The 19,423-nt window shown below is 33.4% G+C and overlaps 1 protein-coding gene across 2 annotated transcripts in view; it reads left to right on the top strand.

Annotated features, from left to right (window-relative positions):
- Positions 1-19,423, top strand: part of Daao2 (D-amino acid oxidase 2) — a 102,174-nt gene that overhangs the window by 73,276 nt on the left and 9,475 nt on the right. For both annotated transcript variants that reach the window (XM_085825603.1, XM_085825596.1), the window contains one exon: positions 18,249-18,366. In XM_085825603.1, the coding sequence (XP_085681729.1) occupies positions 18,249-18,366 (118 nt within the window). The remainder of the gene's footprint in view (positions 1-18,248; positions 18,367-19,423) is intronic.

Genomic DNA, 19,423 nt, shown 5'->3' with positions numbered 1-19,423 from the left:
ATTTTCAAATAGGGGTTAGGCCTGAGGACGTGCCTAAGACTGCTTTTATAACCAAGTCTGGCACTTATGCATTTTTGCGTATGCCGTTTGGCCTTTCAGGGGCCCCGGCAACATTTCAGCGATGCATGGACATTGTGTTAAGACCTGTTCTTGGAAAGTCCACATTTATCTATTTAGACGATATCATTATTACTAGTGATAATCTCGACCAACATGTACAGGATTTTTTCTTTATTAAATGAGGCGGTCTAAAAGTTAATGTCGAAAAGTGCAAATTTGCAGCCCCTGAATTAAAATATTTAGGTTACAAAATATCTCAAAAAGGGATCGAGACAGATGAATCAAAAATAATCGCTGTACAAAAGTATCCGACTCCAAACACGGCAAAGAAGCTCTCTTCTTTTCTAGGACTTTGTTCATATTATAGGTCCTTTATAAAAGATTTTGCGGCTATCGCTGAGCCATTATTAAAATTAAAAAGGAAAAAGGCAAGATTCTCGTGGACGGCCGAAGCCAATAGTGCTTTCGAAAAATTAAAACAAGCATTAACGCAAGCCCCTGTGTTGAAATTTCCTGAAAAGGATGAGGATTTAGAAATTTCAGCGGATGCTTCGGATTATGCGGTAGGAGCGGTACTTTCGCAAAATCAGCAGCCCGTGGCATTTTTTAGCCGAACTTTAAATCAAACACAAAGAAACCATTCCGCGACCGAGAGAGTGGCACTTGCAGTTCTGTTAGCAGTGCAAAAGTTCCGAGTCTATTTTGGAAAGGCGCCGATAACAGTGTACTCTGATCATGCGGCGGTAACTAGATTGTACTCAGGGAAAAATTTATCCCCAAGGTTAATAAGATGGGCACTCAAGCTGCAAGAATATATTCTGGTAATCAAGCATACGCCCGGAAAGGAAAATATCGTAGCAGATGCCCTATCAAGAATTAAAATAGACGAACAAGGTAATACAGTAAAGGTGGCAATGCTTACAGCATGTACAATAAATTCCCGAGAAACTGTAATAACCGAACTGGGTAAGGATCCTGAGTTTGGAAGCATTTATGAGTATTTGAAGGATCCTGAAAATTTTAGCCACCAAGATATTGTGGCAATAAGAAATAGTGCGGCCCATTACGAACTAATAGATGGTCTATTATTCTATACAAAAACTACGAATTCCAACAACGAATTTCGACCTGTTATCCCAGCTAGTCTTAGATTAAATATCCTGCAGGAGCTCCATGACAGCCCTTTAGCTTCTCATGCTGGTATTCGAAAAACTATCCAACGCGTACGCGAGGCAGTCTACTTTCCTGAACTGCAAAAGTTAACAAGGGCGTATGTCCAGTCCTGCCCAACATGTCAAGCAGTTAATTATATTAATTTCCGCCCGGCCTGGTTTCTAAATAGTATTAAATCCGAATTTCCAAATGAAATAATTGGCATAGATTTATTGGGCCCTTTCCCAAAAAGTTAGTTAAATAATTTTAAGTCGCTATCTCCTTGTTATGGTTGATCATTTTAGTAAATGGACCGAAATTGTTCCCTTAAAACGAGCCTCCGCGAAATTAGTTACTGATTCTATTTTAAATAAATATATTTTAAAATACGGGGCGCCCCTAAACGTTATATCGGATAATGGTCCTCAATTTGTAAGTAATATATTTGAAGACATGTGCCAAAAAGTGGGCATACGTCATTTAAAAATGGTCCCGTATCGGCCGCAATCAAATCTAGCGGAACGGATCAATAGAAATATAGTGAAAATTATCCGTAGTTATGTTAAAAATTTTCATAAAAGCTGGGATAACTATGTCAATGAATTTGCTTTCGCCCTTAGGACCGCAAAACATGATACAACGGGCAAAACTCCTGCTGAGTTATTTCTAGGCAGAAAGATTATAACACCGTTAGATAAATTATTTTATGTGCAACAAAGAGCCCCAGAATTTAAAATGGGTGATATAGAAAAACTAATTAAGGATGCAAAGAAGAATACGGAAGTAGCACAAAGAAAACAGAAGCTCTATTATGATTTGAAACGACGGGGAGTAACTTATAAAGTAGGGGATGAAGTTTTAAAAATTAAGCATTCACTTTCTTCAGCACCAAAAGTTAAAACTGCCAAATTTTTTCCACGATTTGAAGGACCATATGTTATAGAAAAAATAACTCACGCTGTAGTAGTGTTAAAAGCCAGAAATGGTGAAACCTGTTCCGCAAACATTGATCAAATCAAGCCCTACTTCGATCGTAATAAAATGCAAATATTCTCAGATCTTTTGCAGGATCCGGCACGGCAGACACCGCAGGCACAAGCTCCAGAGGTGGAAAAACGACAAGTACAAGGGCAAGCCAATAAGAGGCAGGAGCAAGTGAAAAGAAAATTGCCCCGCGGAAAAATTGAAGGTAGCAAGAAAAAGAAGCCGTTCCACCGTCCAGAAAAGAGAGTTCACGAACACCCCCAGAATGAAGAAGGGAGAAGGACGACGTATGTGAAGAGAACCAGGAGAAATGACGGCAACTATAACCCGGCTCTAAAACGGAAGATCTACTCATCCGACAGGACTCTCCGCAGCAAATGTCGCCGAACTGCGGAAGGGCCATCAGCGGCGAAGGAAAAAGTACAAGGAAAATTTGAACGGCCAGCAACGAAGTCCAAGCAAGAACACGAAAGAAGGTTCCCGGGTCCGCCAAGACCAGCTGCCATCAAACGGCCAAGACCACAAGCAGAGGAGAAAAAGAAGGTATTCAAGGATGACCGAACTGGTGAAAAAAGGAAGCTTCCAGAGGAAGGCACTGAAGGGCGAGCCCGTACAAGAAGGAGGATAAATCAAACTACTATCTGCAATACCTTTAAAGACTGGGCCAGAAAAGGATGTCTGAATATCACAAAGTTAAGTAAAATTTTATGTTACTTTGCAAACTTAAGTTAATCTTTCATTCTTACTGCAAGTGGCAGATTTCAAGAAGTTTTACCTCATGCGAGGTCTACCTTTATCGCCAAAAGGGCAAGAAATGAGTTGTTACCTATTTTGGTATTATGTTTTTCAATTACTCGCGCGTAAAACTAAAGTTGATGTATAATAGCGTTGTGTAAAGACTTAAATATTGAAAAAAGTTATTGTATAAATTTTATTTAAAACATTCTAGCAAGAGAGAAATTTTAGTCTGAAAGACTGTAGAAAGAATTGGCACTTGCTTTGAAAAGAATAGAAGTTAACAATGTACTACTAATGTATGTTTTCAAATGTGTAAAATTAACGGCATGTTGATATGTTCTTATATACAATGTGAACTGTTATTTTAAATGTTAAGAAATACCATGATATGGTAAAAGTGAATGTTAAATTTTTTTATTCGTGTGACTGTAAAAAGACTAAAGCATGGCGAATATGTGTTAAAGGTTGAATGATGTAGTTAGGCTCTCTGACGCTACACTTTAGAGTTAGACTTTTTCAGAATAGTACCTCAGGGTTTAGAGTTGAAATTAGGGTGTGTTAAGAGGTCTTGTTATGTTGAATTTTAACACGTTAGTGTTTTGATTGTAGGAGGAAGTGTGGAACACATAGACAGAAACACATTCGTGTTTGGTGTTCTTTTACAACACATGTCAGAGAGCACGGGGAGAGATAATTAAAATAGTCATGAATGAAATAAGAATGTTAAGAGAAGTATAATTGTATATGTTACTTGCCATTTCATTGTGTAACATTTCATTAAACTAGTTTTCCTTCCAGATCTCTGGAAGGAACCAGAATTGAATAAAAGCTCCTGTTTAGATGCAGTACAGATTAAAAAAAAATTGTTGTATATCCTGGGAGCTGCTATTGTAAAAAAAAAAAAAAAAAAAAAAAAAAAAAAAAAAAATTCTTTCTTTTAAATTTCTAGTTTCTAGCGAAGTATGTTTGTAAAAGATTGGCCTCGCGTTAGATTCTAGAGCTAAAAGTTTTCAACAAGGTTGTTTTAGACCTCGGTTTCAAACTAATTAACTCTGGCGGGAAGTATGTAAGGATCTTAAGTTTTACTAACGTTTATTTTATTTTAAATCTTTACTATCACTTCTTATTTTCTACTTCCGGCCAGAATTATAAGCGTGAAGGTATTTATGCAAAGTTTGTCTGGCGAACGCCAAGTATTTAAGTTGTGGCCTTTTTCCAAGCGAGAGAGAGGAAGCAGTGATTCAAAGCAGGCCGCTTACCTTAGAAGTTACGCAGTTGCTGTTTGCCTTCCAGGCCAGAGGTTTTAGTCCTGTTGATAAATTTAAACGTATTGTAGTTGTTCACAGTCTCTGTACTGCATACGCTTCCTGTTTATATAAGGCCAATCTTCCACGTTTATTATTCTAAAGTTAAATTAGAGTTTAGTTTTATTTTTATACTTTTACGTTAGACCCCAAGTAGCGGGTCAGTGTATTCCGAAGTACGGAAGTTATTGTATATAGAGAAAAATAAAGGGTTTTGTATACCCTTCGTCTGTATCCTGTCTACTTACCACAATTAGTGAACATAGCTTTAGTAAGCTCTCTGTTCCGAGTCAGGTCCTTGTATGTTCCCGAAGAAGGTAAGAAGGAACATTGACCCTGATAAGCTCAAGAACAATAAGACCAGATGGTACTCTTGGCGCGTACAGGGCCTCATCGATATTTTTGGTGCCAGTTTCAAACAGAAAAGTAAAATTCAAACTAATCTTAAGTTGAATAAATCAGCGGAAGCTGTATAAAGTTATTTAAACGAGTAGTTGGCTTTTGGCCTTACCACCGACGTAGACTAAGCGGCAATTAATATGCATGGCCATAAAATAACAAGCTCAACATGCTAAACAACGTGGCCGAAAGGTAGAACATGCCCTGTCTGAAGTAACTCAGACACCAGCATAAATACCAACTTTCTACCCTACTTTGCATACGCGAAACAAAAATCTCATTTTAGCAAGAAAGTGTGGATTGAAGAACAAGAGATTATAGGAAAGGTTCCTTCCAAAATAAAATTAACTGTAAATAAAATTAAATAAAACCCCATAACTTACAAAACTTTATCGTCTGACTATATGCGTTTGGGCTAAATAAAAACTGATTTTTGAAACTTATTACGTTGTAGGGTTTATATTTATTTTAACTAACATTTATTTTAAGCTATCTTTCCTGACAAGCCTTTACTTTCCCCTAGAATTGCCAATGCTAGAGTATGTAAATTGTAGTACAGCGCGCAGTATATTCAAATTTTAGCAGAAGTAAGTTGAGTGTAAATAAAAGGAAAATGAGTTTGTATATGTGCTTTTTGAATCGCGAACGTGAAGGTTGCTAGGTAGAAATTTAAGAACGGCGCGTTTCGGCCTGTGTGCCTATCTCGGCAGTTTTTGATGAATCCTTCAACTGCTTAATTAATAAGCTAACTGAATCTCAGCTGTATTTTAGAACGCGGTTAGGTTAGTTAAGATTTCAGAGCCTCGTGGATAGTGATCTAGTTATTTATTCATCCAGTCATTATTTTTCAGTTGTACACTGCTAAAAAAAAAAAAAAAAAAAAAAAAAAAAAAAAAAAAAAAAAAATGGTACAGTCCTATATTTCCCGATCTACTGGGCCGATTGACAAAATTCAAATTGCGTTCTTCATGTCTCGAAAGCGCGACTTAGGATATATATTAGATTTATATATAGCACTATTCTAACATAGGTATTTTGACACAAAATCGGACTTTTCCTGAAATAACATACCAATTTTTTTTACATATTTCGATGTAAAATTTGGAGCGAAATTTATGGAGAAATTCTCAAATTTATGTTGGCACTTTTTTGTCAGTTTGCGCCAAGAATACTTCACTTGGCGAACTTCTTAATATATGGCAACCTAGTTTCCTTAGGGAAAAAAGTCACCATCGTTCCTTTTTTCCAAATAATATTCTTTATATTATATTTTTAATTATAACTTATTATTTTAAGTAATTTTTTCTTTTTCGAATTTCATTTTAATTGTTTAAGTTGCACGTTTTTTTTTTTTTTTTTTTTTTTTTTTTCGAATAACTGTTTTAAAAATTTCTATTTACCTATTCGAACTGCGTAAATAAAGGTGCAGTGTTTATTTTTTTTAAATAGTTTTCTTTATATATATTTTTCGTCATAGCTATTATTTTAGGTCATTTTTAAATTTTTATACTTTTATTTTAATTGTTTGTGTTGCATTGTCTCTTCAGATAATTGTTTTAAAATTTTCTATTTATTCCTTCGAACTGAGCATTTTAAATATATTTATTAATATCAATTTTCCAGAATTTGATTTTATTTATTTGAACTGCGTTTTTTTCGGAAGAATACTTTGTAACCGATGCGTTTGAAAACTATATTAAAAGAGAAAATACAGTAAAGCACAGTTTTACACGCCTTTCAATGTTCTGTTCAGAAAAAAATATATATAAATAAGAGAGATGTATAACCGATATTTTAACTTAGGATGACTTGCATACACTGCTTTAAACAGTTTTATCATTGTGCCCATTGCTTTACACAATTTTATCCTACATTTGGTTTCTTAAAATGTTATTCATATTTTAGTCAAATATTTTATTTTTGAAATCGCAAGAATCAAATATCATAAGATTGAAAAGTTTTAAATTTAAAAAAATACGAATACTAAATTTTACGAAAAAATTTATTTTTCTTCTCTGTTTCTTTAAGCATTCTGAAAGTATATTGAAAAGTATTCAACTTTTCGACACATTTTGGTATTTCTGACAATCATTTTAAATAAAGTTATCGCCTTCCATTTCATAAAGGCCCACAAACGGCCGAGCGTAAAGTTGCTGAACACTGGTAGTTCACTCCGGGGTTCGAACCCCGGTAAACGGGCTGGTTGCATGGGAGTTTTCGTGGATTTTCTCATGTGTACCGCGTATGACAGCTGGTTTCCCTTAGAAAGTTCTTCACGAAGTATTTCGTCAGAGCCTTTATCAGTCTTTAGAGGCTAAACATTTTGAAGCTATGAGATGAAAGGAAAGACTGGTTTCATCAAAAGGTTTTGGTTTATTTTATTATGACAAAGCACACTACGGCTATCTGCCTAAGGGGAGGGATGCCTTCCTGGAGGACTTTCTAAGGGAAACTGGCTCGCATACACGTTACACATGGTGAAAACTACGAAAACGCCCATGCAGCCAGCCCGTTCGCGGGATTCGAATCTCGGACCGAACTACCAGTGTTCAGCGACTTTACCGCTCGGCCGCTGTTTCATCAGGAAGGGAAAAAAAATCTTTAAGTGACATCCACATACATCACTGGATAAACTCCTGAATCTTCAAATAATTCGACTGAGGAAATCATGGGATTCACCATTTATGATACGATATGATGTTCTATAACGTAATTTACACAACCATATAGTTTAAAACCAGTCACTCTTCACTTTAATCTGCAATGATATCGTTTTGTCTTTTCTGTTAACACAAGCTCAATTGATGGTATTTGCTGGTGTACTCGTCCAAGTGTTTTCTCTTTGAACACCTAAATTCTTTGAAGTATCCTGAAAGTATATTCGAAAGCGTACAACTTTTTGAACATCTTGGTACGTCTGACAGCCAAATTTCCCTGCAAATTTTTGCTTATTTTTCTCCCTAATTTTCTTCTTTCCTTCTACAGTTATTTTCAGTGCTCACACAAGAAAATTAAGATTTTTCGACTGCTAGACTTCCATACATTTTGCATTCTTGTCAATTTTTTAAAATATCAATTATATGAATTGCGTTTGAGCTAAAGACAGCTTTTCATTTTCTAGTCATTTTAGCTATATATAAATAAAGTTTAAAGCGAAGTCCAAAGGATAAATATTTTAATTAAAAGATTTTTGCTAAATGACAAAGAAATAAAACAGTCCAGCAGGGTTTATTCTGTACCACAGAGTAACCCGATTCTTATATCGGCTGAAACAATCTAAATCATATTAAAGATCATGTTTTTTTATACAATCTATAACGCGAGAGAAAAATTAGCTTCTTAAAACATGCTTTCTAAGAGGATTAATATAAAAATTTATATTTATATATATATTTTTTAAAGTTGGGACTTGAACCAAACTGTCAGACTTTTAAAGCTTATTTTACATGGTGGTTATTATTAAAGTTCCACTTTGAAATGGTCATAAAAGGAAAACTACCAGACCAAATGTTATCAAACTTGGGAATCGTGTAAAAGAGGTTATGAGAATTTATTTTCGGCGGAAAAAAAAAAAAAAAAGAGTTCAAAAACTCACCATCAGGGGGAAAATGGCGCTGTATACAATATTGTTAAATGAAATAAGACACGAAAACATCTGTTTAAAATGTGTTTAATATTTTCCGAAACGTGTTACAAAGCATGTTCAATGTAGCGTCCAGCATTTTCCGAAAGCAAGTTAAATCATGTTACTGCATTCTCAACAGCATCTCTTAGCATATCAGTTTTGGTTTGGTTTATTTTACGGCAAAGCACTCGAGGGCTATCTGCCTTAAGGGAGGGATGCCTTCGTGGAGGACTTTTTAAGGGAAACTGGCTCGTATACACGTTACACATAGCATATCAGGAGGAATGTTATCAGTGTATCACATTTTTCATTTCTGCCAAATTGTTTAGATTATCACCATAAACAGTGCTTTTGAGATAACCTCATAGACAAAAGTCACAGAGGTTGAGGTCAGGGGGGGGGGCCCAAGAGCGATGCGCTGTGCAGGGAGAAAGTTATGCCACATACGCATGACGTCATGTGGGTGACAGCGTTAGTTCTTGGCGTTTGTTTACTTTCGTTGCATCAACAGTTTGATTTGATTTGTGTTGTTCATTTGCTATTATACCTAGGCGGAAGTGGCAAATTGTGCTATAGCGTTGTGTCAGAATTATACACGTTAATACGTTTTTTGGCGGAAAACACTCTTTACAACCAGATAAAATAACTATTTTTTAATGAATTTATGTAGTTTTCATACATAACTGTGATGTAATTTTACATTTATTTTTCATTTTACTGCTATTTTACATTTAAATTGAAAAAATTTCTCATTTTAAATCATTTTTTATCATAATCTTCATTTTGTGTATGAGACTTACATCGTAGTGAGATATTTAAACTCAGTGTCATGTTTAACAAAACTGAGTACCTGAATGATTAGTTAATAAATTCGCGTATCCAACTTCATTCACATGTTTTGGTTACTTTCTTTACATCCCAAACGTAATTCTATGCATTGAAGCAGCGTCTGGGTTAAGCTTTGCGAACTAAGTAAACTGATACATGCCTCACCGTGAGGAAAGAACAATTTCTCGACCACACTATGATGCAAACATCGAATGAGTGAGTGACATATTTCCTTCAGTGTTATTTAACTGATGCATACAGGTACGTGGGGTGTAATTTAATTGATATAACTTACACATGCTTGAACCTGAAGGAAAACAAATCTGTGTATAATGCTAGAATACAAATAGCGAAAGAGTAAGTAAAATATTCTGTTCAGTGTTATTTAACTGCTGCATATGTTTTAATTTTGATTCCATATAACTTGTTTTTAATTATAAGAGAAAGAAAAATAATTCAATATTGAACACATATTTCGAGTATAACAAAAGTATTTTAAGAAACAACCTGATAAAAATACATTAGTAATTAAAAATATTTAAATTGTGTACAGACTGAATTGAAATTAAGATGTGGTGGTGTATTTAATTATGGCAAAGCACACTAGGGCTATCTGCGTAATAGGTGTGATGCCTTCGTGGAGGATTTTCTCAGGGAAACTGGCTCGTATACACGTTACGCATGAGGAAAACCACGAAAACGCCCATGCAGCCAGCCCGTTCGCGGGATTCGGACCGAACTACCAGTGTTCAGCGACTTTACCGCTCGGCCGCTGGTGGGCCGAAACTAAGATGTAGGGCAAGTTTATTATTATTATTATTGTGCGTATATGTGTAAGAAAATGTATTTTAATTGTTCCATTTTTAATGTATGGAAGGAAGAATAGGATGCCAATATCGAAGATTATTTACTATAGCAAATAATCACGTCAGGATAAATGTTATTTAGAAATCTTGGGAGTGTAAGGGATTATAAGAGTACTTTTAGATTATACTGAAAATATATGCACTTCTGCTAAAATCTGAAGTGAATCAGTATGAAGTGACTTTTCACTTTAAAAAGAATGCGATAAGTATACTATTTAAAAGTATAATGACGGATATTAAGAAATTTGTAGAATTTTATGGTATTTAAATATGAATTTGTTAAGTCAAATCTTTTTATATAGATTTTTGGTTGAGATATGTAATTTAAACTGAAAAACACGATCATATATTTCTCATGGAATGTCAAAGTTCATTTGTATTAAAAAAAGTGCATGAGCAATGAAAATAAATAGAATAATACTTTTTGATTATGTTTTTACCATGGTCTTAGCAGTTATGCCATCATGTGTTCTGTTCAACAAGATTTATTTAGTGCAAACAATACTACGAAAAAATATTGAAAAATACCTTGTTTTGCAATATTTATTTCCCTTAATTAACTTAAATATCGTTTTTCATTTCCTAATGCTTTCCTTTACGAAAAGAATTTAATGTTTACAATTATTTTCAGCATTCGTCCGAATTCTGTGCATAAAATAAACATTTTCTTTAACAAAATACTTAATCGGAAAGTATATACCCGGTATTTCCGGTGTATCTACCACATATAAAATGATCATTTTGCTTTAGTTTACATTTTTTCCATTACCAAAATCATGTAGCAGACGTGTCGGCCGATGCATCTTGTCTCCCGGGTGACGTCACTACCAGCAACCAATGGCACGCTTTTTCCGTTCCTGGCCTAACCTTAGTCTATTAAAGAACCTTGGTTGAGGTCTGGTGGGAAGAGGGGAAGTGTTGGCCTATAAGACGTTCATTCGTGAAATGTTGCCTAAACTATGCGACACTCTTGAGGTGGTGCCCAGCCCTGCATAAAAATCGTAGTATCTAAAATGCCACGTTACTGCAGTTCATGTATCACGAAACATTTTAATATTGGCTCTAAGTGAGCTGCAATCGCAGTGGTCCAGCTGTCGACTGCTCTTCAGAAAAAGTGGTTCAGTTATAAAACTAGCTGTCATTCAACAGTAAACGGTGTGAAATGACTGTTATGCAATCGAATGCAGTAGGAGAATGCAATGGAACTAGATAGATAACATGAGAGATTTCTTTGGCCCAAATCGATTAAAAGCGTTTTGAATCAGTATCTTCATGTTTTAGTGCCGAATTCAGGCTTAAAAAATTACAAATTAGCGATCTGTAAGAAAACGATTTCTAGATTGTACGCACACGCACTTGTGAGAGTGATTTGCGATCTCACATTTTCTAATCGCTAATTCGTGGTTTTCACGGACGAAATTCTCACTTACAGGGATGGCGCACTCGACATTTATCGAATTTAACGTCTTTAAATGGTAATTTGCCTACTTCAAAGTTTCTTAAGGGTATACAACATATTAAACCCGTTTAACAAAAGGTTAAGTTAGATTCCGACCCATATTTCGTTTAACAATATTGCATACAGCGCCATTTCCCCCCTGGTGGTGAGGTTTCGAACTTCCTTTTTTTCGCGGAAAATAAATTCCCATGAACTCCTTTACACGATTTCCAAGTTTGATAACATTTGATCCAGTAGTTTTCCTTTTATGACCTTTTCAATGTGGAACTTTAATTATAACCACTCTGTATATTATTAAATTTTAATTTGAAGCTATGCGTTATATATATACCATGCGTAAAATTTTCGCTTTTATGGAAAAATAAAAAATCGAAGCAAATATACTTAGTATAATGGACCAAAACTGAAAACATTTCCCCTCCCTCCGAAAATAAAATATTGAAATTTCGAACTTGAATTTACTGGGTTATCGAAATATTTAATTTGACTTATCTTCTAAGTCCTAGTTCCGACAACAATTCCGTCAAAAATTCCGAATTACTTAAGCTAAAGTAAAAGATTTAGTATATATTCACTGTATGTTAATAAAGTAATCAGAGTGTAATAAAAATAGATTATAGAATTTACGCTGATGTAACTTTTTGTCTGACTGCACAACATGTAATGGAAGAGAAGGTTTGTAGAGATCTGTTTTTGACATGCCTCTAAAAGTAGATGTCATATTAATTTTGTCTCTTCAATGTCAAAAAACTTTCCTTTGAGAGGCAACTTTAGTTTTTGAGAAAGAAAAAAAATCACAAGAAGACAAATTTGAAGAACATGCAAGACGTTTGAATATACATACTTATTTTCCGAACACAAGCGGTTCTCCGACTGGTTATTGAATAATGAAAAGGTGCATTGTCATGCAATACAAAACATTTGGAATACGTTTTCTGGCTGAATAACGTAAGATTAAAAGTCATCTGCTTAATTCACATCCATTTACAAGTCAACTACTCGGGCAATTGCAGAATCGTTTTGATCCTGAGCTTGTAAGACAAACCTAATATCACTGGATTTAAACACTTCTTTAATCTTCCGAGAACGTTCCTTCTTTAGCTCATATTCCAAGAATATTAAGTGAATACAATTATTGCCAAAGAAATTGAATATTCATTTGCACTACGGCTTGCTAGTTTACTAACGAGTTAACAAAACTTAAATTCTGCTTTTTGTGTCAAAGAATACAACAATATTTTAAATATTTACAAATAAAATATTAAATTGGAGATTTAATTGGAGCCTCATCAGTTGCCTAGCATTTGAAAAAGAAAAGATTGTTAAATACTAATTGTTTGCTGCTCAGTCTAACCCAGGCTGCATGGTTGGTTTTCGTAGTTTTTTAGGTTCTCTTTACAAAGATTCTCTATGAAAGCATCTTAATCAAATAGCTCCTATGTTCTTTCTATGTTCAAATAACCAACTAACCTAGTTTAAGCGCGATTTCCAAGTGAAGTTACTAGTAAAATCCGAATACTCATTAAAAATCATGTAGCTAGCCAATCGGGAGTAACATGAAAGATACGGAACCAATAATTGAAATGTTGTTACGGTACGCTGTTTCTTAACTTAGATGGTCATTCCTTAATTAAATAGCCCACCAACGGCCGAGCGGTAAAGACGCTGAACACTGGTAGTTCAGTCCGAGGTTCGAATCCCGCGAACGGGCTGGCCGCATGAGCGGTTTCGTGGTTTTCCCCCTGTGTAACGTGTATACGAGCCAGTTTCCCTTAGAATGTCCTCCACCAAGGCATCCCTCCCTTTAGGCAGATAGCCCTCGTGTGCTTTGCCATAATTAAATAATCCAATCCAATCCTTAATTAAATATAATTGATTTGTAAATTCTACTAGAACTGACGGTAAGAATTGAAGTGGAAATAAGTAATATGGTGTGCAATCTTGATTAATATAAAATTAGAAATATTTGCATAGAAAAATGCTTGCATTCAGACAGAAAGTTTTTTGAAATATTTGCAATTACTTTATAAGAAGGATTTATTAATAACCGTAATAATTACTTATTATATTACTGATGATTAGGATTCAGTTCTTGACAATTACATTCTAAATTAGAATTTTAAGGATATAATGAAAATACGCTACGCACAAAAATACATTTTAGGGAACAAATGAGTTGATTTTTTATGTTTTAAAACTTCTTAAATTCATTTAGTAAACATCGTATCCTCGTTGTTTATTGAATCCAGAATGTTGGTGTCGTTTATATAATTATTCTTACTTGTCCACAGAATCTGCTGACTTATCCAGCCATTAAGTAGCTGCAGATCATTTCTACATAACCATTGAACTTCCATTAATTCAGTCTCTAGAGGGTTGTATGTTTATATCATAATTTGACTTTTATAAAAAATGATTATTCTAAATATTATGTTTCTATAAAAATATATTGTGCTTTAAAAATATGGATAATAGTATCAGCCGCTCTTTCAGCCACTTCAAAAGCAACAGTTTGTTTAGAAATAAATTATGCAGTTAATGTCATAAAATTCAAATAAATATGAAACGAAAATTCTCAGTTTTAGACAATTCGATTTAAACGAAGTAAAGTAGCAGACGATAAAACGCCGAAGGTAAAAATTTACTCTTACAAAAACTTACTCTTAAATTTTTTAAAAAAAGAAAAGATACGAGAGAAATTTAAAAAAAAAATAGTTAAAAATTTGAATAATATCATCTATAATTTAAAAAATAGCCTTTCATATAGTATTAATAAATATTTATTACGCGTCATTGAGGGAAAAAATGTCATATAATTAATTCTTCGTAAAATTTTACTTGAAGTTTAAGGTTAAAAATAGCTGTGGCAATTCAGTGTAACAAAAATCCATAGACCACATTTGGCGTTATTATCGCTCAAAAAAAAAAAAAGGTGCCAAATTTCAAAACGCGAAATTATGTAAATTCGTGTATATCTTAGAAAATTTTGAATAAAAAAGTCTAATTTTTTGCAGATATTCTTAAAAATACACCTACTTTAAGATGATGGTAAAAATTTGATAGTTTATAATTCAAAATATTTTTCGAAAAATCTATAAAAATTATTTAAAAATAGAAATTTAAAAAATAAAACGCAAAAAATGGGTAAATTTTATTTGGAATGAACCAAAATTTCGAAATGTGAGAGAAAAAATAAAAAAAGTTTAATAAAAAAAAGAGATATTAATAAATATTTGCCAAATTCAATTAACATTGAGGAGCTAAAATTTTGAGAGCTAATATTTTAAAAACTATTCGTACGATTTTTACAAAACTTGGTATTCTGGCATAATTTGAGTCGTAGAATCGAAATATGTAAAAAAATTGGTATGTTATTTCAGAAAAAGTCCGATTTTGTGTCAAAATATCTATGTTAGAATAGTACTATATATAAATCTAATATATATCCTAAGTCGCGCTTTCGAGACATGAAAAACGTAGTTTGAATTTTGTCAATCGGCCCAGTAGAACGGGAGATATAGCACTGTCCCATTTTTTTTTTTTTTTTTTGAGCAGTGTACATTCTGTTTCTGTTAAACCGCCGGGTCGGCGTAGTTTGTGAGCGTCAAGTGGACGCAGCTGTTATTTTTAAAGTGGAATAAAAAGGGCTTTAACCTTCTTATGTGTTTGTGTAAATCTACATTTCGTAGCAGTCACTACCACAGTTGCTGACAAGTTGGGGCCACACGTTACTACAACGTTTCCTTTTAATTCTGGACAACCGCTAATTAACAAAGGGTTTCTCTGTCTTTCTTTGCAATGAATAAGTTATAATAATGATTATACAAATATTATGCGTATCTTTACGTCTTTAGCTTGAGAATTTTCTAAATCTGTAAAATGCTTTGTTAGTTGCAAACTTTGAGAAAAAGGTAGTACCATCCACATATCAGATTTATGAATGCTATGAAAGATTATTTATCTCCATTTTATATTGTGATTTAGTAAGTATATACTCGCTAATATTAAACGAGTCACTCCTTTAGAACTACAGAATTTTGTTTTGCCCATCAATGACCTCAATAAAATTTGAATTAGAATAGATTTTATCAAGTACAGGTAATGCGATCATTAAACAAAGGAAATATCAACAAAATAAAAAGAAGTGAAATATATTTACTGCAATGCAAGTGAAAAACGTTTTAAGCTATTGAGACATTCAAATTTCTATAAGCGAATAACTTAAAATGTTTACCAAAATAAAAACTTGGTGGGAACCATGCAAATGATTAGCATTTCACGACATACGCACATTACAAAGCAATAACATCACGAAGCAAATAACATCTCGAAAAGCAATAACATCTCGAAGCAGTTTAAAAGGGAAGACTGAACACTTGTTTTTCTTTCTGAAAGCAATTTTGTGTTGGAAATCTTGTTATGTCTCGTGTATGACGATGGAACTCATACCAGCACGTCTCAAAATTTGATCGCGGGCAACTACTGGTATTGCAGTTTATCGTATCGTGAAACAGCTGCTCAAGTTAGCCAAGATCCAAGGATTGTTATGAAAGTTTGCAACCGGTTGGTCGAGGAGAGTCAAACTGAACTCACATGGGGGGATGTCAGCAGCCTCCACTCTACCAAGAAGTGCTTATTGCATCGTAAAGTCCGTATCAATGTGTGAATGCTTCGAGGGGAACGAAAATAAGAAGCTTGAATTATTTATCATTACATCGGCCCAGAACTTGACCTGATGGTACGAAATATTGTTGCGTATACATTCGTTTACCTATCACCCGTATATCTGATTCTTTCAACAAGTTTTAATACCTCTCTGACTGTGCCATACCTTAGAGGCCTCCGTCTTCAACTTTCAACGAGACAGTTGCAAAGCCTACTCAGTTTTGCTTTTCTGATTACGTAGGGTAATGTAATGTAATATACGAAAGCGCTGCAGCCCTCCTGGCTGATAATAATCGGCATTATGGTTAACGCAGCACACCCGACAAGGACAAACAAAAGTACAGTTAAAAGATTAAAACAAAAAATTAAAACGCAGATTAAAACAAAAATACAGTTAAAAGCATCAAATCAAAATTCCCAGTTGCGACAGGTTGGGAAAAAACATGGCTACATAAAGGAATTTTACTGCCGCAATAAAGAGTCAATACGTAGGGTATCTGACTCCTGCACTGACAGGATTTCTCCCCAACTGAAAACACCTGGTGAATGATTACACAGAATGGCATGAAAAATTCCACCAACCAGTACGATATATGAACACTGACATAGAACTGAAGCCACATGCATCTGAATATCTCTACCAGGGCATGGAGTATCTATTTGGCCAGGCATGGGGTAAAGTGGATTCACTCTATGCCTGGCCATATGATAAATGCTATTTTTTTATATGAGGTATATCTCGAGGTCCAAATTCTACGTATTCTGTATCTTAAAATTACCTGAAATTTTAATCATTTTGTCCTTTAATTATATTGTATTTGTGAAAGAAATATGATGTTTCTAGCTGCTCTCTTTTATGCTGCAACTATAAAAGCTAGAACATGTTTCATGTACTATTTTAATATTCCATGCGTGTTTCAAACACTATTTTAATATTTTTCAACAGCTGGGCTATAAACCTTGATTTTGGCTCTCTAAAGAACTAAAGTTTGTATTTTTGATAAAATATGGGAAAAGGAGGGGCTTTTAGTAATATAAGCTATTGCTTTCCAGTATTCTTCTGCGTATATTTTCCTCTATCCTATTAATTTAAATAGAGATTATGCAGTTAAAATACTTTTGTTTCCCTAAAACAAATTACAAAACACAATTTTTCCAGTTATACTACGAAATTAATTTTTACTTGCACAAAACTTATTTCTGTTCAACTAGGAGTAAAATGATTATTTTTTCAACTGTAATTAAACTAAAATATTAATTTTTTTATTGATGTAGAAAAATTAAGATTAATAAAACGTTACATATAAAGTTTTTTGTTTATAGTTTAAATTAATTTTCGATTTTTAATAAAATACGTAAATAACAATAAAAAAGATAGTAAAATGTAAACAATTATTTATTAGCAGTTATGTGTGATAACTAATATCCCACATAACTGCTATTTGTTATCGGAAGAAGAACAAACAGTAGTTCCAGATACAAGGAATCTCCGGAACTAGAGACCGGTTTGTTATTCAAGTTTACCGTATTTATACGTGTACTAAATTAAACTCTATTTTTCAACCAGTATTACTAATGTGAAAGTAAATGTAAAAAAAAAAATTTTTTTTTTCTTTACTAATAAAGATAATGCATCACAAAGATGAACTATAATTTGATTAAAGTTTATTTTACCTTAGCCAAAATTTTAAAGATTATTGAACTCATAGGCTTCAGACTTTAACTTTTATTTTAACATCTGATATTATTAATAAATTAAAACAATTCTTTAGTTCATGAAACGTTCCTCCCACACTATATAAAACTAATCCATAAAATTAGGAAGCTATTTTAAAAAAGCTTGCATGTTTCAAATACTAATTTAATATTCTTCAAAAGCAGAGCCATGAAATTTGATCTTGACTTCCTAAAAAGTTAAAAGTTATATTTTCATGGAAAAAAGTCTTTTTTGTTCTGTTATAAGCTATTGCTCTCTGTAATGTAGATTCTTCTGTAATATAGATTATTTATACGAAAATGTTTGTACTTCCTTTCTTATTATGAATGTTATGAAAAAAATCAGATACTTATACAAAGAAGAAATAATTAAGCAGCATTTTGAATAACATTCATACATATTTTTCGATGCTTTTCAAGATTCCGTTTCAAAAGTTTGATTTCAATTTTAGCGTAAAAGAAGTTATATGTGGGGGAACTCATCAAGAAGGAAACTGGAGCAGAAAAGTTGATCCTAAGGACAGAAAACACATTTGGAATGGATGCTGCGAACTTATTCCTAGTTTAAAGGTAGTAAACAAAAAACGTTACTTTTAACTTTTTTGTTTTTATTTTTGACAACGCATTTTCTTGACGTTGCATTTATCGAATGAACTGTGATATCGACAATATATCTGTCAAGTCTCTTCTGGTAGTCTATATTTCGCTTAGCTTGTAAATAAAAAATATTTAGTTCAAAAATTCTTTTGCCAAGAATTTATTATGTCGTGACAAATGCATAAATTTGACTCTTTTTTTAATTCTGAAGTTTCTTAACTTTGAAGCCCCACTACTACGAATTAGCCCTACTACTGCGAATTTACTTCACTGGTGCAAGGGTTGCCTGTTATAAGAGAAGTTTTTCTAAATACGAATCAAATAAAAAGCACCTAAGATCTGAAAATCAATACCTTGCATTTACGAAATCTTAACGGTACTGTATACAGAACATCAACTGGGGTGAGGAAACAAATTTTTAGAATGTCATCGAAGATATTACTAATAGAAAAACGAATAAATTAATCCTTTAGAATATGATATTTTATGGATGTTTTGGTATGACAAAATCTCTGGTTACGTCACTGATTCTATATTATACTGGGAAGCTACTTCAGAAATTGTTACTTTTATTTATCGCGGCTCAAGTTCACTTAACTTAGTCATTTTCTTTAGATTTTAACAATGCATTCATTTTTGAGTCACCAGTGTACTGAGTGATAATTTGAATGATCGGTACCACTAAAGGAGGTTTTAGACTTGAAAAAAAATGCTGAGTCATATTTATAAAAATGGAGCAATACATTAAAAAGTGATGGTTTAATAGAGATTTGTGGGCTTCATGCAGCCCATCAGGTCCTTTTCTTCGGCATATAGGTAGGTTAAAGAATGTGTCATTATAATTATTTTCTGCTGATATCAGAAAGAATATACATTTTCATACTTTTAGGAATTTTCAGACCGCTTTAGAACTTCTTAATATAAGCTGACTGATAATTACTGAAAGATGACTTTAGTGAACTTGTTTTTCGTATTAGCATTCTCGTTAATCTTTATTACATTTGATAGATTAAAACTTAAGGACTTAAAT

Source organism: Stegodyphus dumicola, chromosome 1 (assembly GCF_044657685.1).
Source record: "Stegodyphus dumicola isolate Sdum_Otavi_A_Nest chromosome 1, ASM4465768v1".
Classification (NCBI taxonomy): domain Eukaryota; kingdom Metazoa; phylum Arthropoda; class Arachnida; order Araneae; family Eresidae; genus Stegodyphus; species Stegodyphus dumicola.
Note: the sequence above shows the minus strand (reverse complement) of the source record. Positions and strands in the feature narration are given on the sequence as shown.